Below are 25680 nucleotides of genomic sequence, written 5' to 3'. Positions count from 1 at the left end.
AAACAATGTACATACCTTAATTAAAAAAACACTTGATTGCTAAAAAACGCTAACACTCATCTGAGCTGTTTGAAGACTGATGCCAACAGGCTTGCTCTGTACAGGCTTGCCACAGCCTTCAGTTTGTAAAAAGCACAGTGTCTGGGGAGCAGTAAAGTGCAGTGCAATGAAATGAGGCATGGCTGTGCTTGATGTGGTTCTCAGTTTCTGAGGAAGACAACTCAGGTAGAGAGAGGTATCACTAGGCCACACAGTAAGGATCTGGGACCAGGTCTCTTGGTTCTAGTGCCTCCAACAAAAGCCTAATCTTAAAGCAGATTTTTTTAAAATGAGAGAAATGTCGATATAAATTGTCAATCAATAAATGCCTGTGCAGGACTCTAGGTTGGTTACAAACCTAGCATAGATCTAAGGCTGAGCCCCAGTTCTTCTGACTGGGTCAGGCTTAGTGGAGCCTCTCTCCCAACCACCCAAGAGGGCAGTTAGTGGCTGTCCCCATAGTGCCCTGGACAAGCCTTCTAGAACCATCTCCAGTTGCCTCTTTCTACTCTCTTCCCCTCTCTGCACCACTGTGATCTTGAAAAATGCCTTTCTGTGTAACATATTGGATGTACAGTCATGTCCCACATAATGTTTGATCAGTGATGGACGCCAGGTATGATAGTGACCCCATAGGATTATAATGAAAATGAAAAATTCTTGTCCTCTGGTGATGCAGGCATCACCTTCATTTGTGTAGCTTGCTCTTGGTTGCTTGCCTCATGAGTAAATCGCCAAGCATACATTCTCAGCATGTGTCCCTGATGCTAAGGGATGCATGACTGTCATTGTCCTGGGAGTAGGATGAGAGGTCTGTCTTACCATTGTGCTTTCAGTCATGTAACATCCCATCACAGTCTACAGACACATGCAGGAAAGTCGCCAGACTCTGCAGCGCCCATCCCCACGAGTGTATAGCAATTGCATCTTGAGTTACCAAGGGAATAGTTCCACTAGGAAAATGATTAGCATATTATCCATGTGCAGATAGAGCATAAATCACAGAAATGTAGGCAATTAAAACTGGGCAAGACCATAAAGTGTAACCATTCCTTGATCCTTATTATTTTTTTTAAGAATAGCAGTTAACTTCTAATTGTCTAAAATATTTTAGTTCTACGTGATGAATAGAATTGGGTTTTATATATATTTAATGTTTGAGGATTTACTGCTTTTTTAAAAATTACCTCATCACAATGTTCTTATAAGCTAAAGAATAATATTTTGTAGCATATACTCACCAGTCTGTAATTAATCAATTATGTGGCTTGCTGATTTGTTTTCCCAAGGCAGTGGAATGACTGCTTCTGATTTTACGAGCTGTGGCTCTCCCATCCCCTGGTCTTCAAGACAAGGGAGCTGAGGCCTTAGGGGCTTATGCTGGAGCTCAAGGTTAGAGCTCTTGGTCTGTCGTATTGAAGAAACAGCATAAGAGTTGGAGTCTGAAAATCCAGGTTGAAAAGTAGACCCTGGAGGCCAGGCTAGAGGAAGGAATCTGGTGTTTTCCAAAGGTAGGCGAGAGAAAGCAGAGGGAAGAAAATGCTGTGGTTGATGAAGGGCCCAAGAGAAGCAAAGTATTCCCAGGCAGTTGGAAAGAATTGGATTTGTCAAGGAAGGCGTGTTACCCAGAGCAGGCATCTAATTAGCATTTATGCTGGGCGTAAATGTAGGAGAGGACAGTGGGATGGCGACCAGCTTCTTCCCTCCTTTGCCGTCTTCCCTGTGGTTGCTGTCGTCGCCCCCAGGCTGCCATGCATCCTCACTGGCTCGAGTCATCTGGTCTGCACCAGAGGAGCAATTCTCCCACACCATGATAGAGAGGAAAGGAGAAGTGGAACCCACAGAAGTGCTACTGTGGCGATTCCTGGGCTGTCCGATGGGCTCCAAAGCCCCTCACCCTTGGACTTGACTTTGCCTTTGGTAACCTGTGTCTGTATCCTCTCCAGCAGGAGCATTGGGCAGGGCCTGTTTCGTCATATCCCCTTCTTCTTGGGCGGCACTGACCTAACACATAGCATGTCCTTGTTGTGTAGAATGGGATCATGGAGAAGGTGAAGGGCAGCATCGCCACCATGCTCACCCTTGCTTCATCTCAGGGAAACGGGCTCTACAAGGAGCTGGCAGGTAAGCCTGTAAAACGTCTGTGTATGGGATGGTTATGCAGACACGCCTAGTGCTGGTCTTCCCTGACTGTGTTTGGAGAAGCCGAGGTGGGAGGGGTTTCCAGGACTGGGAATGCGGATGATGTTGGCGGCCGTGGCTGTCCACCCTTTGCTGAGCACCACGTGAGAGCAGGCGTTACACTGAGGCTGTGCCCAATGTGACGTCAAATTCTCAGCTTCTCAGAGACAGATGTTCCCGCAGAGGCAGAGACAGGGACTCAGATTAGGTAATCTACCCAAGGTCCCATTGCTGGCAAGTGGCAATTCGAATCCACAGCTGCACTGGCTGTCTCCCTAAAGCCTTCTTTCAATGTGATACTTCCGTATGGAAAACTTCATTTTCTGGTGGTGGAAAAAGTTTTCTCCTAGTCCCCCCAGAGAACCTGGGAATGAAACACCAGCTACAGACAACCACCTCTCCTTCACCCAAGGAACTCCACCAGGCCCCCTGGTCTAAACTGGAGAGTGTAATAAACTGGTGTGAAAAGTAGCAGGGAAGTTCTAGCAAAATTAAAAAGGCACTTACCCTTTGACACAACAATGCTACTTCTAGGAATTTGCCCTATTGACATCTTCATTTGTGGGCATTTGGATAAGGTTGCTCAAAGTGGCATAGTCAGCCCCCGGCCCCTTCAAACTTTGCTTCCCTTGGCAGATTTGGCAATAGCTTTGTAAGTGATGTGGACAGAATTGCTTATAATAATGAAAACCAACAGGAATTTTTTTATTTCTCATTTTCCCCTTAGGTATATTCAATCCTTTTCCCCAGGCAGATCATTCTGAGTGTGTGTGTGTGTGTGTGCACATGTTACAAAGACAACTACCATGTTAATAAACTATTCAATTTGAAAACAAAAAAAAAACTTAAAAAACAAAGTGGCATAGTTAGAACAACTCAAATAGCTACCAGTAATTCACTGGTTAAAGTCAATGAGATAAACCGCTTGTAGAGGACTGTGCAACTTTTATTTAAAAAGAACAAAGCAGCTTTGTATAGAGCAGCATGAAACGATCTCTGAAATATATTATGAAAGTGAAAAACAAAGCAGAGTGAAAAAATATGTGTGAGCCCTTACTGTTTGTGAGAGGAAGAAAAGGAAATCCACGTGGATATGTTTGTCTATGCATAAAAATCTCTGTGGGGAACACAAGACGCTGGTAAGTCTGGTTGCCTCCAAAGAGGGGTGGCGGACAAGGGAGAGTGGGAGACGTACTCTGCACTCTGTTTATTTTGTGCCTTTTAAATTTTGAACCATGTGCACAGTTGCCCAGTAGGGAAAAAAAAAGAAAAATAGATCTGAGGCTCTCGAGCACTCAAGGGTGCCAAAATAAAGCTGGGACGCCTGCTTCTACGTGTCTGCTCCACACATCCCTATCTCCTGGCAAATCATTAGCCCCCGGCTGGATGCACTCGGGCCTGCTCTTAGTGGTCTCCAGAGAAGGAGATACACACCCTCATGCTATAATTTATTGGGCTTGCTTATGACCTTCTGCTGAAACCTTCACAGGAAGCAAAGCTTTACGATTGTAGTCCTCCAGTTATGGCCTCTTTAAAGAAGTCCTGCTTGCCAAAGATCTTCCGACTACCCCTGTCTTGCAGACATAAAAATGTTCCCCTAAGTTTGGTGTAGATTCCCCTGCCGTGATCGTAGCCTGCTTCCTTGTCTTCACTATCAGAAATCTGACATAGATCATGTATAGGTACTGGGCCAGGTTGCTCTCGGGGTCTTGGCTGGTTGGTGAGAACACGAATGCCCGGCTGGAGTGTGAGTCCAGTCCCCTCTGCAGGGCCCAGCGGTGTCTCAGGTGCAGAGGATATAGCAGCGACTGATGCAGACGATCCATAGCTTCCTGGAGCTCCCAGCGCCCTGGGAAGACGCACACAATAGGCCACTTATTAAGTAAAATATGTGGTGGGAATCTGAAATGTGGCAAGGGGGACGGGGATGCCGGGGTATGGACAGGATGGTCACAAAGAGCTCACTGGGAATGTGACACTCAAGCAAAGGCCTGAGGCAGGGGTCCCATTTGGACATCACTGGCAACAGTATTCCAGCAGAATAAAAAATAGTGGTTAAGCGGGGCTGGGATACTGGGGAAACCTCCTGGAAGCCAGATCTTAGAGGGTAGCCTTGAAAGATAGGCGGGGTTCAAAATACAGTGAGGAGGAGGGAGACCTTTCAGATATGGAGCTAGACAGAAAGGCTGAGGCCAGTGCTGTGGCCTCGCAGGGTAAGCTGCCACGTGTGACGCCTGCATTCCGTATCAGAGTGCTGGTTTGAGTTCTGGCGGCTCCACTTCCAAACTAGCTCCCTGCCAATATGCCTAGGAAGGCAACAGAAAATGGCCCAAGTATTTGAACCTCTGGGATTCACATGGGAAACCCAGACAGAGTTCTGGGCTCTTGGAGTTGATGTAGCCCAGCCCCAGGCCTTGGGGCCCAATGGGAAGTGAACCAGCAAATGGAAGATCTCTGTCTCTCCCTCTCTTTTTCTTTCTCTCTATGTAATTTTGCCTTTCAAGTATGGGCTGGCACTGTGGTACAGGTCTGCAGTGCTGGATTCCCATATAGGAGCTGGTTCGAGTCCTGGCTGCTCCACTTCTGATCTAGCTCCCTGCTAATGGCCTGGGAAAACAGTGGAAGGTGGCTCAAGTCCTTGGGCCCCTGCATTCATGTGGGAGAGGCAGAAGAAGCCCCTGGCTTCAAATCAGCTCACCTCCAGCCATTGCAGCCATTTGGGGAGTGAACTAGGGATGGAAGACCTCTCTATCTTTCTCTCTCTCTACCTCCCTCTGTAACTCTTTCAAATAAGTGAAATAAATCTTTTTTAAAAAATAAATCTTAAAACAAAGGAAAAAACAGTTAGGGTTCTAACTTCCACCTCAGCCATGAGCCTATCTCAAGCCTGTTTGAGGGCCAAGTAGGACTGGGAAGGCATGCAGGAGCCATTCCAAGTCCAGCCCCGAGGTCCTTCTGAAATGTCCCTCTTAAGAGGACTGTTTTGGTCAGAAGAAGAGATTGACTTTAAGGAACTGACTCACAATTGACGGAGGCTTGGCGAGCCTGAAATCCCGCAGAAAACAGCCAGCAGGCCGGAGACCCCAGGAAGAGTTGCAGTTTCAGTCCAAAGGTGGCCTGCTGGAGGGCCTCTCCTTGCCAGGTGCGGGGGCTCAGCCTTTTGTTCTATTCAAGCCTTCAGCTGATGGAGTGAAGCCCACCCACAGCAGGGAGGGCTACCTACTTTATTGGGGTCCACCAATTTCAGTGTAAATAGCATCCAAATCACTCCCACAGAAATATCTGGAAGAACACGAGACCAAGTACCTAGGCACCATGGCCTAGCCAAGGTGACATGCAAAATTCACTGCAGGTCATGGGATGGAAGGCTGAGTTGGCAGAAGGGAGCAGGTGTACTTGAATAGAGGCTGGGGAGGAAGGACTGGGGGCCGGGTGAGCTGCCTGCAGAGGACCTGGGTGGTGCAGTTGTTGCGTGATGTGCTTTGTTTCCCCTTTATGGAGCTCCTAGGGGGCTTTAGGAAAGACCCAAGGATTTCCTAGGGATTTTTTTTTAAGTTAACTTTTATTTGATTTGTTTTCCTTTCATTTGAAAGGGGGAGGAGAGAGAGAGAGAGAGAGAAAGAGAGATAAGTGCTCTTCTATCTACTGGTTCACTCCCCAAATGCTGGGCCAAGCTGAAGCCAGGAGCCTGGAACTCAATCTGGGCTTTCACATGGGTGATAGGGACCCAAGGACTTGAGTCATCACCAGCTGCCTTACCAGATGTGCCTTACCAGGAAGCTGGAAGCAGAAGTGGAGCTGGGACTTGAACCCAGGCACCCCAGTATGGGATGTAGGCATCCAAGGGGCATCATAACTACTGCACAGCAGAAGATGGCCCAAGTACTTGGGTCCCTGCCATTCCCTTGGGAGACCTGGATGAAGCTCTTGGCTCTTGGCTTCTGTCTGGCTCAGCACTAGCTGAGTTGATGGAAGATCTGTCTCTCTGTCTCTCTCTCTGTCTCTCTCTCTCTGTCTCTCTCTCTGTATATGTGTCTGTGTAACTCTGACTTTCAAATGAATAAATAAATCTATGTTTTTAAGATTATTTATTTGAGGGGCCGGCGCTGAGGCACAGTGGGTTAAAGCCCTGGCCTGAAGTGCCAACATCCCATATGGGCACCACTTCTAGTCCCAGCTGCTCTGCTTCCGATCCAGCTCTCTGCTATGGCCTGGGAAAGCAGTGGAAGATGGCCCAAGTCCTTGGGCCCCTACACCCATGTGGGAGACCAGGAAGAAGATCCTGGCTCCTGCCTTCAGATTGATGTAGCTCTGGCCATTGCAGTCATTTGGGGAGTGAACCAGCGGATGGAAAACCTCTCTCTGTCTCTATCTCTCTCTGTAACTCTATCTTTCAAATAAATAAAATAAATCTTTAATAAAAGGTGATTTATTATTTGAAAGGCAGAGTTACAGAGAGCCAGAGGCAGAAAGAGAGAGAGACAGAGACACAGATGGAGAGGTCTTCCATCTGCTGGTTCACTCCCCAGATGGCCACAATGGCCAGAGCTAGACCAATTTGAAGCCAGGAGCCAGGAGCTTCTTCTGAGCCTCCCACACAGGTGCAGGGGCCCAAGTATCTGGACCATCTTCTACTGCTTTCCCAGGCCACAGCATGGAGCTGGATCAGAAGTGGAGCAGCCGGGACTCTAACCGGCGCCCAGATGGGATGCCAGCACTGCAGGCATCGGCTTTACCCTCTACGCTACAGCACCGTCCCCTGAATAAATAAACCTTTAGCCCCTGCACCACATGCCCGTCCCCGGGTGTTTGCTTTTAACGGACAGGTTTGTGCTTTTTTGAGGATGACCCCCACGCTGAGATTGGACTAACTCGCGGTGCCTGCTCTCTGCTTCCCGTAGACGTCAAGAGTGAATACAAGGAGATGGAGAAGCTGCACAGGAGCCTGAGGGAGGCGGCCGAGAACGCGGTGCTGAGGAGGGGCATGCAGAGCTTCCTCCTGCAGCTGTCCCCCCACAAAGCGTAACCTACGTTCCTGGGGCCCGGCCACCTGGGGATGAAAAGGGAACCTGGGGCCCAGGGATCAGAATTCCTTTGGTAATGTGAAATCAAGAGAGCATTTCCCAGCAAGTTGAGCTTCTATGTGAGATAAAACTCAACATACTGTTACTTCTGGTGTAATCATTTTATAGCAAAAAAAGAAAAAAAGAAAGACATCGAGACTCCTGAATGGAAATGTAAAGCTTCAGGGAGAAGCAACTTGTGCTTTCCCAAAGAAAACTATTTATAAATGTCACAACGCACGAGAGCGAAAAAGTGCAAAAAAAAAAAAAAAAAAATCAAAGAGACCCAGCTGTATTTCCTGTTTTCATAGCGACAGTGCTTTGGGGAAGGAGGCAAGGTTGTGCCATGCAAACAGAGAGCCACGAGGACATGGGCCCCTGCCTCACTGCTTCTCAGGTGCATTAGCTAACATCCCTGCTTTTACACTCTTTTTCCTCAAGGAAAATTTTTAAAATTTACATAAAGGATTTATGTAAATTTAACAGCATAGTGATATTTCTCTCCCTCCCTCCTCCTTCCTTTCTTATTTTTCTTTTAAGTTTTGAGATGACATACTTTCTGTTTACTTTATAATCACAAGCTTAACTCCCCACCAAATAAAGAATGCCTGGCTGGCGCTGTGGCATAGCTTGTTAATCTTCCACCTGTGACACCAGCAGCTCATATGGGTGCTGGTTTGAGACCCAGCTGCTCCTCTTCTGATCCAATCTCTTGCTAATGTGCCTGGGAAAGCAGCAGAGGATGGCCCAACTGTTTGGGCCCCTGCACCCATGTAGGAGACCCAGATGAAACTCCTGGCTCCTGGCTTTGGATTGGTCCAGCTCCAGCTGCTGTGGCCATTTGGGGAGTGAACCAGCCAATGGAAGACTTCTCTCTCTCTCTCTTTTTCTTTCTCTGTCTCTACTCCTCTCTCTCTAATTCTGCCTTTTATTTTGAAATAAAGATAAAAATATTTTTAAAAAATTAAAAATTCAACAAATAGTAAGTAGAAAAACCGCTGTTCCTTGGGAGTATCGACAGGGGCTAGAAATAGTAATCAAATCTCAAAATGTCAATTTCATTCATATACAATACATTGTTTGTACTCAACACCTTTTTTAAAAAAATATTTATTTATTTATTTGAAAGTCAGAGGGGTCGGTGCTGTGGTGTAGTGGGTAAAGTCGCTGCCTGCAGTGCTGACATCCCATATGTGCTCTGGTTTGTGTCCTGGCTGCTCCACTCCCAATCCAGTTCTCTGCTATGGCCTGGGAAAACAATAGAAGATGGCCCAAGTCCTTAGGTCCCTGCTCCTGGCTCCTGGCTTCGGATTGGTACAGCTCCGGCCATGTGGCAATCTGGGGAATGAACCAGCGGATGGAAGATATCTCTCTCTCTCTCTCTCTCTTTCTCTGCCTCTCCTTCTCTCTGTGTGTAACTCTGACTTTCAAGTAAATAAATAAATCTTTAACAACAACAACAACAAAAGGAGTTATAGAGAGGGGAGGGAGGGAGGGAGAGAGAGAGAGAGAGAAATAGAGATCTTCCATCTGCTGGTTCACTCCCCAAATTACCACAATGGCTGGGGTTGGGCCAGGCCAAAGCTGGAAGCCAGGAGCTACTTCCAGGTCTCTCACATGAGTGTAAGTACCCAAGCACTTGATTCATCTTCAGCTGCTGTCCCAGGTGCATTAGCAGGGAGCTGGATTGAAAGTGGAGCAGCCAGGACTTGAACTGGCGCCCATATGGGATGCCAGCGCCACAGGCTTTACCCCACTATGCCACAGTGCTGGCCCCATACTCAACACTCTTAAAAATTATTGAGGACCTCAGAATCAGCCCTTAAGATATTCGGGTCCGGCTAAAAAGCCCATGAAAGTTTCTTAGGCATGGAAAGCCAAGACACTGTGGCAAAAAACAAAAAAACAAAACCCTAAATGAAAAATCTCTGTGACTGAGATCCCAGTGGAAAAAATGGGCCATCAAAAAATGAGGTACCTTTCTCTGAAGGGAAGAGAGAACTTCCACTTTGATTATGGCCTTGTTAAATAAGGTCGGAGTTTGTGAACTCAAGAGGCTCCCATAGCCTTGGCAGCTCATGACAAGAGCCTAGGGTGATTACTGACATCATAAATAAGAGTGTCAATTGTTCAATCAACAACAGGAGTCACTGTGCACTTGCTCCCCATGTAGGATCTCTGTCCTTAATGTGTTGTACTATGCGAATTAATAGTAAAACTAGTACTCAAACAGTACTTTATACTTTGTGTATCTGTGTGGGTGCGAACTGTTGAAATCTTTATTTAGTATAGAGTTGATCTTCTGTATATAAAGATAATTGAAAATGAATCTTGATGTGAATGGGATGGGATAGGGAGTGGGAGATGGGATGGTTGCGGGTGGGAGGGAGGTTATGGGGAGAAAACCACTATAATTCAAAAGTTGTACTTTGGAAATTTATATTTATTAAATAAAAGTTTTAAAAATTATTGAGGACCCTGAAAAAATTTTGTTTAGCTGTGTTATATCTATTGATATTCATTGTATTCAAAATTAAAACAGAAAAAAATTAATTGTTTACCAATTATTTTAGAAGTAATAACCACTATGTTAACCATAACATAGAGTGGACAGTGAGAGAGAGAGACAGAGAGAAAGGTCTTCCTTTGCTGTTGGTTCACCCTCCAATGGCCGCCACGGCCAGCATGGGGTGTAGGGCCCAAGCACTTGGGCCATCCTCCACTGCACTCCCGGGCCACAGCGGAGAGCTGGCCTGGAAGAGGGGCAACCGGGACAGAATCCGACGCCCCGACCGGGATTAGAACCTGGTGTGCCAGCGTCGCAAGGCGGAGGATTAGCCTATTGAGCCATGGTGCCGGCCAACCATAACATTTTTTATAAAAACAATTATTTTGCAAAAAAATATAGTGAGAAAAATGACATTGTTTCATACTTTGGCAAATCTCTTTATCTTGGGAGTATAGACAGGGGCTAGAAACAGTAATCAAATCTCAAAATGTGGTCATTTGAGGAGTGAACCAGCAGATGGAAGATCTCTATTTTTCTCTCTCTCTCTCCTCCTCTCTATAACTCTTTTTGTTGTTGTTGTTAAAGATTTATTTATTTATTTGAAAGTCAGAGTTACACACAGAGAGAAGGAGAGGCAGAGAAAGAGAGAGAGAGGTCTTCCCTCCGCTGGTTCTCTCCCCAGATGGCCAGAATATCCTATCTGTTTCTGCATGCAGTCTTTATTGGATGATGTAAATGAAAAAAAAAAAATCAGTGTCACATAGATATATAGTTGGAATACAGAGAAGCATTTTCATAGCTTTTTCAGATAATTCCTGGACATTTTTCTTTTCTACTATGTACTGATACATTTTATACTACAATTTTTAAAAATTTGATAGAGACATAGAAATGCATATATGAGAGAGACAGAGTGCTCCCATCTGCTGGCACACTTTCCAAATGCATACAATAGCTGGGAATGGGCCAAGCAAAAGCCAGGAGCCAAGAACCCAATGCAGGCCGCCCACATGGTTGGCAGGAACCCAGTTACTTGGACCATCACCATTGCCTCCAGGGTCTGCATTTTCAAGAAGCTGGAGTGAGGGCTCAGAGCTGAGCATCACAGCCAGGCACTCTGTTGTGGGATGCAGGCATCTTAACCACTAGGCTGTGTTTCTGCTCCAGTAGCTTCTTAAAGGTTAATTGCAGTGAGGATCTGCATCCATACTGTTAACATTTTTTCCTATCCTATTTTATTAAAGTCCATGGTTTCTCTTGTACTTTGAATGGATTTTGTACAAATGCATGATTTTGCGACATGAGACATTGGACATTTGGAAAGCATTTGTTCACTTAGTGAAGTTGATATCTCAAATGTTGGTTTCATTGTATAATACCACAAAATTATATTTGTTACTATCTCCATCAGTCTGATCAAGAAGGCCTTTAAGTATTGGGAAATATTCATAGTAGAGGAAACAGGTTTTACAAAATTCCAGATTTTTCCTGAAGAGTCATTATTAGCAATAATTACTGTTGTTTTTTTTTTTTTAATTTTCTGAAGTGCTAGGCTCAGAAACAGAGAGACACACAGAAAGAGGGAGAAGAAGGAGAGGAAAAGGGAGCAGGGAGGGAGAGGGAGAGCGGCCAGACGACTGGATCCATTACCTGTTGCCTCTCAGGGTCTACATTGTGCAGCAGGGAGCTGGAATCAGGAACACAGCAAGACTCGAACCCAGGCCTCTGATCTGGGAGGCAGGGATTTAACTGCCATCTTAACCTCGATTTCAAACACCTGCCCCTGACAGGGTCCTTTATTTTCAGAAAATATTCACCATGTAACCACATATGCATAGTCATAGCTTGTAATGTCAAGTAAAAATGATGTCCTATGAAAAATGTGCCAAGTTCAGCTCACAGCTCAATCAAAAAGCACTTTTCCTTGAGGTAGCAGAAGTGCTTCAAGTGTACTTCCCATTTTATCACACAGAATAATAAAATGGCATCTAAATGAGGGCCAGTAATGAAAAGAGTTAATAAGTTATACGGTTTCATTAAGGCCATTTTGAGTGAAATTGGATTTTTATTTTTAAGTTGCAAGTGCATGGCGGTGAACAGTCCCATAGCTGTGAGCCTTGTGTTAGGTGTTGCTGCGCAGGTGCAGGTGGTTTTACCTGCCTTTGCTTTTGCACCTTTAGTGCAGATATCAGCATTGTAAAAAAGGCACACACTAACTTAACATCATTACAGAAACTTCACCCAGAAGAACTTCTAGAATGACTCAGGGCCCACACTTTGAGAACTGCTGCTCTAGACAAATCATTTAAACTCCCTGAATGTCACGGTGTTTGTCTGTAAAATAATGACGCTCACACTACCTACCCTGATACTACCAGGTTGCCAGGAAGTTTAAAATAATGCTCACAAAGTCCTGACATACTGCACTGTAGAATAGGATAGAACAGGAGACGAGAACAGAAATAATGTGGGGTAGTGGCTTATCTGGTAGAACACTTGGATTCTGATCCCAGCTCTGCCTGATCCCAATATGACCACTGACAATTCCTTACCGTCTCCAAGAATTTATTTCCTCAGACATAATAGGAAGGAGATAAGTTAGATGATTAAAAAAAAAAAAAAGATTGTTTCTTTGAAATCCTAGGATGTTAAATCTTCCTTTTTTGTTGTAGTATCTTTTGCCTAAGCAAGATTTAAAAAAAAAAAAAAAAAGGATTTGGTCTAAGTAGCCTTTTCACTTCAAATTTTTTGTTGTTGTTGTTGTTGACAGGCAGAGTGGACAGTGAAAGAGAGAGACAGAGAGAAAGGTCTTCCTTTTGCCGTTGGTTCACCCTCCAATGGCCGCCACGGCTGGCGCGCTGCGACCGGTGCACCATGCTGATCCGATGGCAGGAGCCAGGTGCTTCTCCTGGTCTCCCATGGGATGCAGGGCCCAAGCACTTGGGCCATCCTCCACTGCACTCCCTGGCCACAGCAGAGAGCTGGTCTGGAAGAGGGGCAACCGGGACAGAATCCGGTGCCCCGACCGGGACTAGAACCCAGTGTGCCAGCGCCGCAAGGTGGAGGATTAGCCTATTGAGCCACGGCGCCGGCCCACTTCAAACTTCTAAACACACAGAGTTCTGTTGCAGTCTCCACGGCTCACGTTTCATATTTCCAGTGAGGGGTATAGCGGACATCTCCTTTCAGACATGATAGAGTAACAGGGCTACATCCTTTAGCCTTAAGTGCTTTAAAAATGGAGCAAAATTTATGAAACAACTGTTTGCAGGCCTGGAAGGACAGTCAGTTCAGGGCAGTGATCCCAGAAAGAAGGGAGATTAGCAAGATGAACCCTACAGTTGCCGCACATAACTCCCTCGATGGAGTTTCTGGACCATAGCATAGCACGTGAGAACCCACGAAGAGCTGGATGTCCTTTCTCCCTGCATGCAGGACACGGAGTTCAGAGTTCGGGAGAATCCAACGTGATCAGAACTCACAGGAAAAGTACAGTGGAGAAGAAAGCTGAACGGAGAGCTCCGGAGCTTTAAGCTGAACTCAGCATGTTTAGTTGTGCATGTGAGCGAACTACCAGGGATGGGGAAGGACCCACGGGGAAGGTGCAGGGAGAAGCATCCCTAAAGCTCACTTCAAGCGAGGTGCATCCAGAGCGGAAAGACCTTCCCATAGCCGGCACATCAAGTAGATGCCTCAGGAGGGTGTTGCCTTAGTTGTGGGCCCAAATAGTCCCAGACAAGAGGCTGTTGTTCACCCACTTGACAAAGTTTACAAGCAAGCCTCAGAAGGATCCTTCTGCATCCTGGAAGGAAACCCGAAATCATGTAAAGGAATAAAAGGTTCCAGGACTCCACAATGGAAAATTAGCAGTGTATGGCACTGAGACAAAAAAATCGCTAGATATGCAAAGAAGCAGGAAAATGTGTTCTATGATAATGAGGAAAATCAATGGAGACAGAACCAAGGACCGGCACTGTGGCACAGTGGGTTAAGCCGCTGCCTGCAGTGCTCGCATCTCGTATGTGTGCTGATTCAAGTCCCGGCTGCTAGACTTCGGATCCAGCTCACTGCTGATACACCTGGGAAAGCAGCAGAAAATGGCCTGAATCCCTGGGCCCGTGCACCCACGTGAGAGACACAGATGGAGTCCCAGGCTCCTGACTTCGGCCAGGCCCAGCCTTGGCCATTGCAGCCATTTGGGGAGTGAATCAACACATGAAAGATCTTCCCCTCCTTCCCTCTCCTTCCTATTCTCTCTGTGCCTACAGCCTTAGTGTGTAGGGCAGAAAGGAGGCCTTTAGGGCTGAAATATCACCTAGCCATGGCTGTCAGAGTCCAGGGATGGTCCTGCCAAAAAGTTTTTATTAGCATTTTTTATTTTTAAAAACTTATTATTTTTTATTTGAGAGCGAGCGAGCGAGTTTCCATGTGCTGGTTTACTACCCAAATGTCCACAACAGCTGGGCTTGGGCCTGGGCCAGGCTGAAGTCAGGAACCCAGAATACAATCCAGGTTCTCTCATGGGTAGAAGGCACCCAACCATTGGAGCCATCACCAGCTGCATATCAGGGTGTGCATTAGCAGGAAACTAGAGTCAGAAGTGGAGCTGGGACTTGAACCCAGGCATTTGATATGGGACATGGTTGTTGTAACCGCTAGGCCAAATGGCTGCCCTGTCAAATATATTGTAACAATGTGCGTAGAAAAAGGGCAAGGAGGCAGTTGTCTCTTGACTCCACTTTAGCCATGGCAAATACCTCCCTGTCTCGAGCGTTTCCAGCTCTCTAGCCTGGCAGAACTACACAAGGGTGGGTGGCTCTCTCCAAGCCCTCTCCCAATTGACGCCTTCATGCACTTCTTCTCTCCTTATCTCACACTCTTTCTCTTCTTAGGAGTTATTGTTCGAGTATTGTGCCCAGGAGCCCCATGCTTCCTCTTTTGGGAGCCCTGCCCTTTCCCACCTCTCAGTGCAAAACTCAAGAGCTCCAACTTTGGTTAGATGTTGGGGGCAACCCTCCTCTGTGGGTTTGCCAACTCTGGTGAGGAGGAGGAATGGTTCCTAACTCTGCAACCTCAGCCTTATCATCGCAAGAGTGGCAGCCTCACAAATGCTGTGTAAGCAAGTGCCTCTCTCCAAAGCAAATGTTATTATTATTCTATTAAATCGTTATTATTCAGAACATGGCACCATCTTGTCCCGTGCGAGCAGAGCTTCCTCTTGGACTGTGTTTCAGCATGTTGTGCTAGGGAGCCTCTCTTCCACCCTCTTCCAGGTTGAGCTCACAAAAACCACCAGTGGAACCAGAGCGGGCTCTGTGTTACCCATCTGGACTGGGTGGTGCCAGCTTCATATATCTTCTCTCCGACTCCTGGGTCTCTCCCTTGGGAGATGCCACTTCTGTCTTATCACAGTGACAATAGTTGTAAATAGTGACTCTGACTCATTCACAATGTTAAGTTATAACCAATATGCTCTGCCTAAGAACATAAGAAAATGATCATTTTAAAATGCACACCATCCAAGCTGTAATAATAAAAGAACTTCTCCAAGCTAAGTGACACCAGGAATGTGCTGTTTGTGGAGCAAGCCAGATAAGTGAGGTGGTGGTGTTACATTATTGAAATACAATAACATCAGCAGTGCTATGCCAAGCAGACAATTGTAAGGGAGCCTTCATTTCGTTTGCTCTGAAAGCATTGTGCACAAACAGTACCAACCGACCTTTGGTTCTTTTGTTTCTTTTCCATTTCTTCCCATCACAATTGAATTTCCCAGGATAGTATGGATTTGTGTCTGCTTATTTTCTTCTGTTGAAATCGCAGGTCATAACCCAATACAGCCCCCCCCCCCCCAGCTGCACAGTTTAATCTGATTAGGGACAAAGAGAAAGTGGATAATGATCCATGAAATCTGGGTAAGACTGTGTTCCAGATATGCTCTGTGATAAAAGCCATGTTCAATCTCTATTTTAAAATCTCTATAAAAGTTCTTCCATTTAGTTTTCCCCTGGCAGAGACATGGGGGCTGTTTTTGTTGGAAAGGAGACCCGTCGTGTCCCCATGGTCTTCTTTATGGCACCACTGCGAGGAGGTGGCGGACTCTGCCTGGAGCTAGAGAACAAGCGGAGGCTGCAGTTAGCTGGCAGGGGGGAAGCAGAGGCTGGGGACAGAGCCCAGGGTGTTTGCTTCTCTCCCCCTCCTCCTCCCCCCTCCCCCCTCCCCCTCCCTCTCCCTCAAATCAAAACCTGGGGTAGAAGAAAGAAGTTCATGAAAACCTGGTAGAATTGCTGAAACTCTTGCACAGCCAAGTGGCCTAGAAAGGGTTCCCGGTGAGCTGAGTAGTGCTACTCCAGCCCAGATTAGGCGTTGCCAACATCCCAAAGTCACACTTGATGGCGATGAAGGCTTCTATTGAGCCACTTATTTCTTTACAGTTTATCGGGGCAGTGGATTTGTTATTGTTTGACAATGGAATCGATTTATGCCACACCATATACCATTCGTGTATGCCATATATCATAGTTGTACCTAACCGTGCACATGAGGGTGTTGCTCTTAACCGTGGTTGCACCTTTTAGTCATCTGGGAAGCTGTTTGGAGCCCAGACAATGTCCAGACAGGTATCTCACCACACAGCGGTGGAGAGATCAGAGCTTCTGGAAACAGAACTCAAGCATCAAATGCTTTTTAATCATAATTTTAATTTAAAACAATATATTTGAGAGAGAGATCGATCTTCCATCTCCTGGTTCATTCCTCAAATGCCTTCAACAGGAAGCTGGAATTGCGAGCAGAGCTGGGATGTGAACATTTTTTTAGTCAATCCTTTATGGGAAGGCAAATCAGTGTTCTAGAACCCCATGAGACCTATGCTGTGGAGACCCTGTAACTGAACATTGTAAAACACATGGTAGCTCTCCTGTAATCAGCAGGACGCATGCCTACATCTAGCGTGGGTACTTAGGTTTCTAACAGTCTCTGAGAACAGTGCAATGCGAGCATCTCCGTCCCTGGTGGCCGCCTTTCAGTCCTCACGAGAAGACGGTGCCTTAGGGAGAGGCATGGGCGCAAGCGCAGAGAGAACAGAAAGGCAGGAGGAAGGAAGATGCTGACGACATAGAACTGTCCAGAAAGACTGCCCCTTTCAGGCTTCTTTAATCCAGCACACCTGTTCTGCTGGCTCAAAGCCTGTCCTCCATGCTTAATCCCAGAGCAGTTTCCAGTAGGGGATGGAGAGGGAAGGCCTTAGATAGCTTTCTCTGGTGTGGTTCATGGCTCCTGGGGAATGCTGACTGATGGTGAGGGACCCGGGGGCAGGTGGGAGGTGCAGCACAGGAGAGAAGGGTGCTGAGTGCGGGCCGTTCCCATGGCGGGATGGGCAGACCCTCTGATCCACGCTCAGAGGTTGCTGCTACTCTCAGTGTCAGGGTTAGGACTGCAAGCCCTCCCCCCACTATGAGCACAAGGCCCACGTCCCCGAGTATCCGAGTCTGCCCCATTTGGGGACACTTAGCATCTCAGGGCTGCAAAGAAACTAGAGGTGTCAGAATCACACTTGGTCTCTAAGAGAGATGGCTAAGGGAGGCCAGGAGCACACCTGCCCACAGCTGCATCCATGCAGAAGCAATGGCCTGCAGCATGGACTTGGGCCTCTTCTTTGACTCCCACAGACTGCTGAGGTGTGATGGGGTTGCACCCTCTGAAAACTCACCTTAGATTTTAGTCTCTCCTGGAGGTCGTCTGGAGGCTGGAAACTAACATGACTGGGCAGCTTTGGGCTGGAACCTCTGGGAAGTGATTCGAATTAGAGAAGGGCTTCCATGGGGCCCGGGGGATTGAGTACTGGTGTCTTCAGAGGAGGAGGGGGAGAGGCCAGAGGAGACGCACGTGCGCACTCCCTGTCTGTCCCCATGTGATGCCTGACCCGCGTCAGCACTCTGCCAGCAAGAAGGCGGTCCCCAAGGGCAGCCCTTCGATGCTGGAACACCACAGTGAGCCAAAATGAACCTCTCCTCTTGCTAACTCTGGCTGTGGTACTGTGCTGTAAGCAACAGAAAAGGGACCAAGACATAGACGATTATCAGGCAAGGAAAACTAAGGAGAAGCACACAAAGCGATGAGATAGAGTCAGGAACTTGGGGATACAAACATTCCCCACCTAGTTGGACCACAGGCATGCATGTAAGAGATTGCATGCACTTTAACTGCCTTGTGTGTGTTCAAAGTCCTGTTCCCCTGGGCATAGGGTTTTAGCCATATTGGCAGTGGGCTGACACGCAACAGACCGAAGCAGGCCCTGCACTGTAGGTTCTCCAGTTGCAGAGAAAATCTAATTATGCCTGGAAAAAGGAGGTCTTAAAGACCTCAAGCAGAAGCCTCCCGGATCCACTGCAGCTTCTTTTCTAAAGGGGAGAAAGCTGTTTCCGTGTTGTCCACAAACTTCTATTTCCTTCCAGAGGTAACAAAATCAAAGCTGAAGAAGCACACATTTAATCCAGGTATCGCTGTGTCACACTCTATCCCATACGTGTGTATCACTGGTTTTTTTTTAAAGATTTATTTGTTTGTTTGAAAGTCAGAGTTACACAGAGAGAGGAGAGCGAGAGAAGTCTTCCATCCACTGGTTCACTCCCCAATGGGCCGCAATGGCCGGAGCTGCGCCGATCTGAAGCCAGGAGTCAGGAGCTTCTTCTGGGTCGCCCACGTGGGTGCAGGGGCCCAAGGACTTGGGACATCTTCTACTGCTTTCCCAGGCCGTAGCAGAGAGCTGGATCAGAAGTGAAGCAGCCAGGTCTCGAACCAGCGCACACAGGAGATGCCGGCGCTTCAGGCCAGGGTGTTAACACGCTGCGCCACAGCGCCGACCCCCTGCATTACTGTTAATGAAGAGGGTAAAGAGAGGCCTTTCCATCTGGACCCTAGAAATTGCTGTTCTCCACAGAAACGGAAGTAACAGGTGCCTCCCAGGGCGATCTGCTGCTGAGTCAGAATCTGGTTCACGGTGCACGTGCACGGGCATCCTGGCCAGCTACTCTCCCTAACAAAGTACTAGAGACCGCACGGCTTAACCAACAGGGGTCTCTTTCTTCGCAAGTCTGGAGGTTACGAGACGACCGGTCAGCAGGGTCGCTTTCTCCCAAGGCCCCACTCCTTGTCCTGCAGGTGCCTCCTCCTCCCCGGGTCTTCATCTTTCAGGGACACCAGTCCCACACCACCAGCCTGATTAGCCTTTGTTACATCTTCAACGATTCTGACTCCAAATCCACTCACACCCCGAGAGATAGGGGGTTCCATGTTCAACAGATGGAGTTTGTGGGGACCCAGCTGAAGCCCGACAACAACCAAGTCTTCCCAGATCCAAGGGCAGACAGGGACAAGGCCCTGGGAGGGCGGCTGCCACCACTCTTCACTCATTCTCCGGGAACACATCCCTGAGGTCTGGTTGGGGGTGCCGGGTGGAAACTGCAGTCTCTCCTCCGGAGAACCTGCACTCCAGCAGGTGCGAGGGGGTGACGTCTGTCCGCCAACAGCAAGCCTAAAGGGAGATACAGAGAGTGGAGGGAGCTACAGAGCGGACAGGGAGCTAGGGCCCCGGGAGCTGCAGCCTCTTTTTCTTCAGAGGAGCGCTCTGGGAGACAAGAAGCTGAACCCAGGCCAAGGCTCTGGAGGGTTCAAGTTCAAGGCCTCTCACTCTTCCAAAGTCTCTGCCCAAGGGAGTGAATGAGACAGAATGGGAGAGAGTCACACTTCCCCGGGTGCTCACCAACAATGCCCCTGGGCATCCCAGCCAAGCCCATTCACCTGCACAGGTACTTTCTCCAGGTGAGCAGTTGCTGAAAGCAATCACATTTTAGTCCCTCTCTCCCCATGCCCCAGGCAACATCTTAAGACATTTTCTTTTGAGAGTGTGAGGATTTTGGAGACAAGAGCCATTCAGAGATCTCTTACTTCTCCTGTGTGGTGAGAATTTGAGTGCCTGGAACTTTAATATGAACTGTGGAAGGGGCGGGGTGGGGTGCGGGTCCTGATGCAGCAGGTCTGAGGTTGGAGCTGGCCATGCCACATTTCCGACAGGCTCACAGGTGTGGTCCACACTTGGGGTAGCAAAGGGGGAGAGGAACCCAGGAGCGCCAGGTCCAGGTGCTTCTTCTACCCCAAAGGCTGCACCGGTTACCCATTCAGGCCCCCTCATCTCCTGAGAGAGGGAACCGACGTCACCGACTCTGGCTTGAGGTTTGTTGAAGGCGTAGAGCTTGTGTCTGCAGGAGAGGGGCTGGGGGGAAAGATCAGGTAGCAGCACTGTGCAGCCCTGGGGGTGGGGATAATCTCAGCAAATACCGTGCAAGTTACATCCCCTGGGTTTGTGCAGTGGAGTAGCCTTGGGGTCACCAGGAAAACACTTCTGCCTGTTCATTCCTTTCACTCTTTTTTTTTTTTTTAATTTTTGACAGGCAGAGTGGACAGTGAGAAAGAGACACAGAGAGAAAGGTCTTCCTTTTGCCGTTGGTTCACCCTCCAATGGCCGCCACGGCCGGTGCACTGCGCTGATCCGAAGGCAGGAGCCAGGGGCTTCTCCTGGTCTCCCATGGGGTGCAGGGCCCAAGCACTTGGGCCATCCTCCACTGCACTCCCTGGCCACAGCAGAGAGCTGGCCTGGAAGAGGGGCAACCGGGACAGAATCCGGAGCCCCGACCGGGACTAGAACCCTGTGTGCCGGCGCCGCAAGGCGGAGGATTAGCCTAGTGAGCCGCGGCACCTGCCCATTCCTTTCACTCTTGAGTGTCCACAGAAGTTCCTTTCCATGTAGGATAAAATGGCAATTCTTACAGAAACGGCTGTGTATGTGAAGGATTCGGTGTTCCTCCAACATCTCACTAGGACGGGTCCCCTGAGGCCCCAGGAAGTGCTCTCCCCTCTTCATCAGAAAGGATTAGGCATATAGAAGGCCTGGTGCTGGGGAGGGGAGGTTCGGGAGCCACTGCACAGCCTCTGTGTCTGTGCCACGCTATCCTAGTGGTGTAAGACCACATGCTTGGATGTGCTGGACTGAGCATGGGGAGAGTGTGGGGCTCAGAGAGGCCAGCAGTATGGGCTTGGCATGTCAGCACCTGGTGCTTGGGCTTTGGCCCCAAGCAACGTGCCTGGGCCTCCTGAGGTTCTAGCTCCAGCCTGAAGAGCACTCATGCAGTGGGGTGGGCACCGCGTGTGCCCAACCAGAGGAGGCGGGGCCAGGGAGCTCGTCCCTCCGAGATGACAACAGGAAAACAGGCCTTGCTCCCAGGAAGGGTGGTTTCTAAAGGAGGGATCATTCCGTCCACAACTCACCATCAGAGGACCCTGGAGTTGGAAGGGACAGGTGCCCTGCCTGTGAGTCTGTCTGACCCAGGACATGTGGAGGGGGAGGAGGCAGGAAGGACTTGTTGTCAGCGATCCAATGACTGTGACCAGCAGGAGAGCCAACTCCCCCCCCCCCCGGGGGGGGGGGACCGTGGCACCTGCTGCAGTGCTGGCTTCTCCCGGTGACACGTGAGGACGTGGAGACCCCTAGGGTTGATGTCGGGTAGGAGCAGATGTCCTGGCTTAGCCCCTGCCACCAGCTGAGGTCTGGTTGTCTGCCTTTAGTCTGGACACTCCACAGCTGCCCTTGTTCAAGGGACTGGAAGTTTCCAGAAGGAGATGATGAGACTCACGGGTCTGCCCACTCCTGGTAGATGCGGTGCTGTCTGCCGGTTCATGCTGGCAGGCGAGTGGCAGGGAGCCAGGGCATGCCAGGGAGGGAGACACATGCACCCACTGCAGAGGAGGGGAAATGTGGCCTTCAGCATGGAGTGCTCACTCACCCCTGTGACAGTCCTTTTGGGTCTCTTTCGGTGGGTTTTGGGAAACAATGAAGACTTGATTCTTACCATGAGTAGCACATTGCAATGGGAAGTTGGGAGTCGGGGACGCTATTTCCTGGGGATGCCTCTCTCACAAGCAGGACACACGCACGCACACGCTTTCCAGGGAACACAGGGAGTGATGCAGGCAAGCCATATCTCAGTGCTGGCCACCTCCGGTACCCAGAACCTCTGCTGCCTCCCCAGCAGAGCCCCAAGAGCTCCAAGCAGAGAGTCCGTGGCAACAGTGTCCAGGCTCTCCCGACACTGGCGTCTTTGCTCCTTTCGGGTGAGAGAGAGATCAGACCAGACCACCAGACCGACAGTGTGCCGGACACCGAGGCAGGAAGTGCCCGCGACGCTAGGCTCGGCAGGCCCTGTCTGTGTAGTAGCAGTGTGTGTGTTCTGATGCTCTGACATCTGGCGCCTGGCTGACCCCGGAGGGATGGCCCCTCCCAGGGATGACCAGTTGCAAGTCTAGGAAGCAACCATCTCTGAAGTTAAGAACGCTTTGCAAATGCTAATCAACAAAAGCTGGAGTGCATACTCCCAGCCACTTCCTTTTAGAGCTCTCCTACACCGGGCTACCATTCACCTGCCTATCACCCCAGAGCCAGGCGCCAGTCAAACGGGCACAACCCTCTCCCCAGAGCCTACTGAAATGGCTCACCAGCCAATCCCAAACCCACTCACACTCCCTCCCCTGTTCGTTCAAGCTCTTGTGAAGCTCTTGTGAATAGTTCCCCCTCTCTTTGCTTCCTGACCAACTCTGTTGCTGACTTATGTGGGGCCCTGCAGTGTGGTCCCCTCCCCGCCTTGTCTTGGGAACTGTGAGGAACAAACTATTTTCAGTGGCTGTTGTCTCCTGACCTTTTGGTCTTACCTTACTTCAAATTTGCTCTTGATAGTTTTTTTTTTAAATTAATTTTTTTTTGACAGGCAGAGTGGACAGTGAGAGAGAGACAGAGAGAAAGGTCTTCCTTTTGCTGTTGGTTCACCCTCCAATGGCCGCCGCGGTTGGCGCGCTGCAGCCGGCGCACCGCGCTGATCTGATGGCAGGAGCCAGGGGCTTCTCCTGGTCTCCCATGGGGTGCAGGACCCAAGCACTTGGGCCATCCTCCACTGCACTCCCTGGCCACAGCAGAGAGCTGGCCTGGAAGAGGGGCAACTGGGACAGAATCCGGTGCCCCGACCGGGACTAGAACCCGGTGTGCCGGCGCCACAAGACAGAGGATTAGCCTATTGAGCCACGCGCCGGCCTGATAGTTTATATTTTAAGACAGTTTCCATAGCCATAAAGAAGCAAAAAAAGACTCCTGCCATTTTTGTGGTCATGCTGGTAAAATATGAGTTGAATACCAAGTAGACACGGGTTGGATTAAGAACAGCCAGGCATAGTTGCCCTGGGATAAGCATCATCTTGGGGAGAGAGCTAGGGCAGTCAGTGGAGCGTCACTCCTGAGCTTTTCAGCATGCTGTCAATAGCTTTGTTGGAGCAGAAAGCAGGCTGATTGGATTTGTAAATGACACAGAGCTAGGATTAGCTAATGCTATGAAAGCAGAATCAGAATGCGAAGGACCTCAATAGGTTGGAGTCATGAATTGAAGCTAACAAGATGAACTACAACTGGGGATAATTATGAAGTATCCTACTCAGAGGGGTTGGCACTGTGGCGAAGCAGGTAAAGCTGCAACCTGCAGCGCCAGTATCCCAAAAGGCGCTGGTTCAAGTCCCAGATGCTTCACTTCCCATCCATCTCCCTTCTAATGTGCCTGGGGAAGTAGCATCAAATGGCCCAAGTGGTTGGGCTCCTGCACTCATGTGGGAGACTCAGAAGAAGCTTCTGGCTCCTGGCTTCAGATCAGCCCAGCTCCAGCTGTTGCGTCAGTTTAACCTGCTGAGCCACCGAGCCAGTCCCTGGTAGTCCATATTAACAGGTGATTGTGAGGAAACGTGGACTGTCCAGTGGAGAGTGACCAGCTTAGTGAAGTTGTAACTGTGACCAGCGTAGTTACAGGCATATGCACAATGATATTTTTAAAAAGGAAAATAAGAGAATCATGGATGATATAGTCACATTAATAAATTAGTGTAAAATTATATGTGCAATGTATTTTTAAATGAAAGAAATATGTGAGTATTTTGATTCAGTGGGAAGCCTGAATGCACAGCTATATCCTCTTTCAGCTCCCGCTAAAACAATAGCGAAAGATTTTCGTTAAGACACAAACATAATTAAAGAGAATGACTAAAGCGAAAAAGCAACAAAATTTTTTTATTTGAAAGGCAGAGTGACAGAAAGAGGAGACGCACACACACACACACACACACACACAGAGAGAGAGAGAGAGAGAGAATCTTCCATCTTTTGGTTTACTCCACAAATGCCTACAACAACAACTAGGGCTGGACCAGGCCAATGCCAGGACCCAGGAACTCCATCCGGCCTCCCTGGTGGCAAGGACCCAAGTACTTGGGCCATCATCTGCTGCCTGCTACCCACATTAGCAGGAAGCCAGACTGAAAGCAGAGGCAGGACTAAATCCTGTGCAGTCCGTGTGGTTGGGTTCTGGCCAGCAGGTGGGAGACCTGGAATTAGATCCCAGCTCCTGGCTCCAGCCCTTGCCCAGCCTCAGCCATTACCAGTGTTTGGAAAGTGAACCAACAGATGGGTTTATTAAAATAAATAAATAATACTTTTAAAGAGAAAAAATAATTAAAAATATAACATTTTGGGGCTGGCACTGTGGCACAGTGGGTTAAAGCCCTGGCCTGAAGCGCCAGCATCCCATATGGGCACCAGTTCTAGTCCCAGCTGCTCCTCTTCCCATCCAGCTCTCTGCTATGGTGTGGGATAGCAGTAGAAGATGGCCCAAGTCCTTGGGCCCCTACACCTGCCTGGGAGACCTGGAAGAAGCTCCTGGCTCCTGGCTTTGGATCAGCGCAGCTCTGGCCGTTGTGGCCATCTAGGGAGTGAACTATCAGATGGAAGACCTCTCTCTCTGTCTCTACCTCTCTCTACAACTCTGTCTTTCAAATAAATAAAATAAATCTTTTAAAAAATATATAACATTTCAGTTAGAAAAAGAAAAGCTTCCTTTTGGACTAGCCATGCTGTGTGTCATGTGTTAAGAAGGAACAGAAAGAAAGGAATGCTAGCACTTGCGTCTGAGTCCTCACTCCTCGTCCTCTTGTCTGCTTAGTTGCCTGATTTTCCTGACGTTTGTCTCCATCATGATCTTCTCAGTTGCTCTTCCTCTTTTGTCTTTTTTTCTCTGTTTCTGGGACGATATACAGATGAGCTATCCTGCTTATTATGTTTAGTGAATTTGATATTTCTTGTTTTTAGTTCCTATTATTCAAAGCATGTATGGAATGTTCTGTCTCTCCCCAACCAAAACAAGCCAAGGAGTGATATCACTTATAAGTGCTTTGTTAGAAAGAAAGTTTCGTGTGCAGGCCCCTTGGACTTGGGCGAGCTATGGAAGGTCGCTGGGCGCGTGCAGCCAGTCACCTGATACAGGAGGTCCCTCTGTGAGACTTGTGTCTGGTGCAGCGACCCAGACACTGAGCCCACAGTGGTAGTGCTGAGGGCTTTGCAGCCAGCAGCCCAGACTCCCGGATCCAGGGAGCTCCGTGGTTAACTAGAGCTCCTGTGAGTGGGCGGAATTCTGTCCCTCGCCCTAGGAGAGCTTTGGTAGACCCAACACTGCTCGCCAGTCAGCTCATTATATAGCAGAAAGCCCAAATCACGCACCTTTGAGTCGTTACTTTTCCAGGCAAAACATTGGGTTTCTTGTTGATTTTTGGGTTCATCACCACCCTAGTCTCCCTGATGAGTACTCCTGAGTTGTAGCAAAATCTCTCATTCATAGACACAGAGAGCTGAATGTACCATACTAAGTAGGATTATTGTCGCATTCATTATTTTCTATTAGTGTTGAGTTCAGAGGCTCATTGACTTCCATTTTTCTGCTGATTATGCTTCTATGATGGCAACCTGGGTTT

At 48.5% G+C, this 25680-nt stretch overlaps 1 protein-coding gene across 2 annotated transcripts in view; it reads left to right on the top strand.

The window, feature by feature from the left end:
* The window catches only part of NUGGC (nuclear GTPase, germinal center associated), a 52428-nt gene extending 44193 nt beyond the window's left edge, over positions 1 to 8235 (top strand). For both annotated transcript variants that reach the window (XM_062213504.1, XM_062213503.1), the window contains 2 exons: positions 2073 to 2163; positions 7122 to 8235. In XM_062213504.1, the coding sequence (XP_062069488.1) occupies positions 2073 to 2163; positions 7122 to 7246 (216 nt within the window). In that variant the 3' untranslated portion in view covers positions 7247 to 8235. The remainder of the gene's footprint in view (positions 1 to 2072; positions 2164 to 7121) is intronic.
* The last annotated feature ends 17445 nt before the right edge of the window (positions 8236 to 25680 follow it).

Source organism: Lepus europaeus, chromosome 16 (assembly GCF_033115175.1).
Source record: "Lepus europaeus isolate LE1 chromosome 16, mLepTim1.pri, whole genome shotgun sequence".
Classification (NCBI taxonomy): Eukaryota; Metazoa; Chordata; class Mammalia; order Lagomorpha; family Leporidae; genus Lepus; species Lepus europaeus.
The sequence above is the reverse complement of the archived record's forward strand: the minus strand, read 5'-3'. Positions and strand labels throughout refer to the sequence as shown.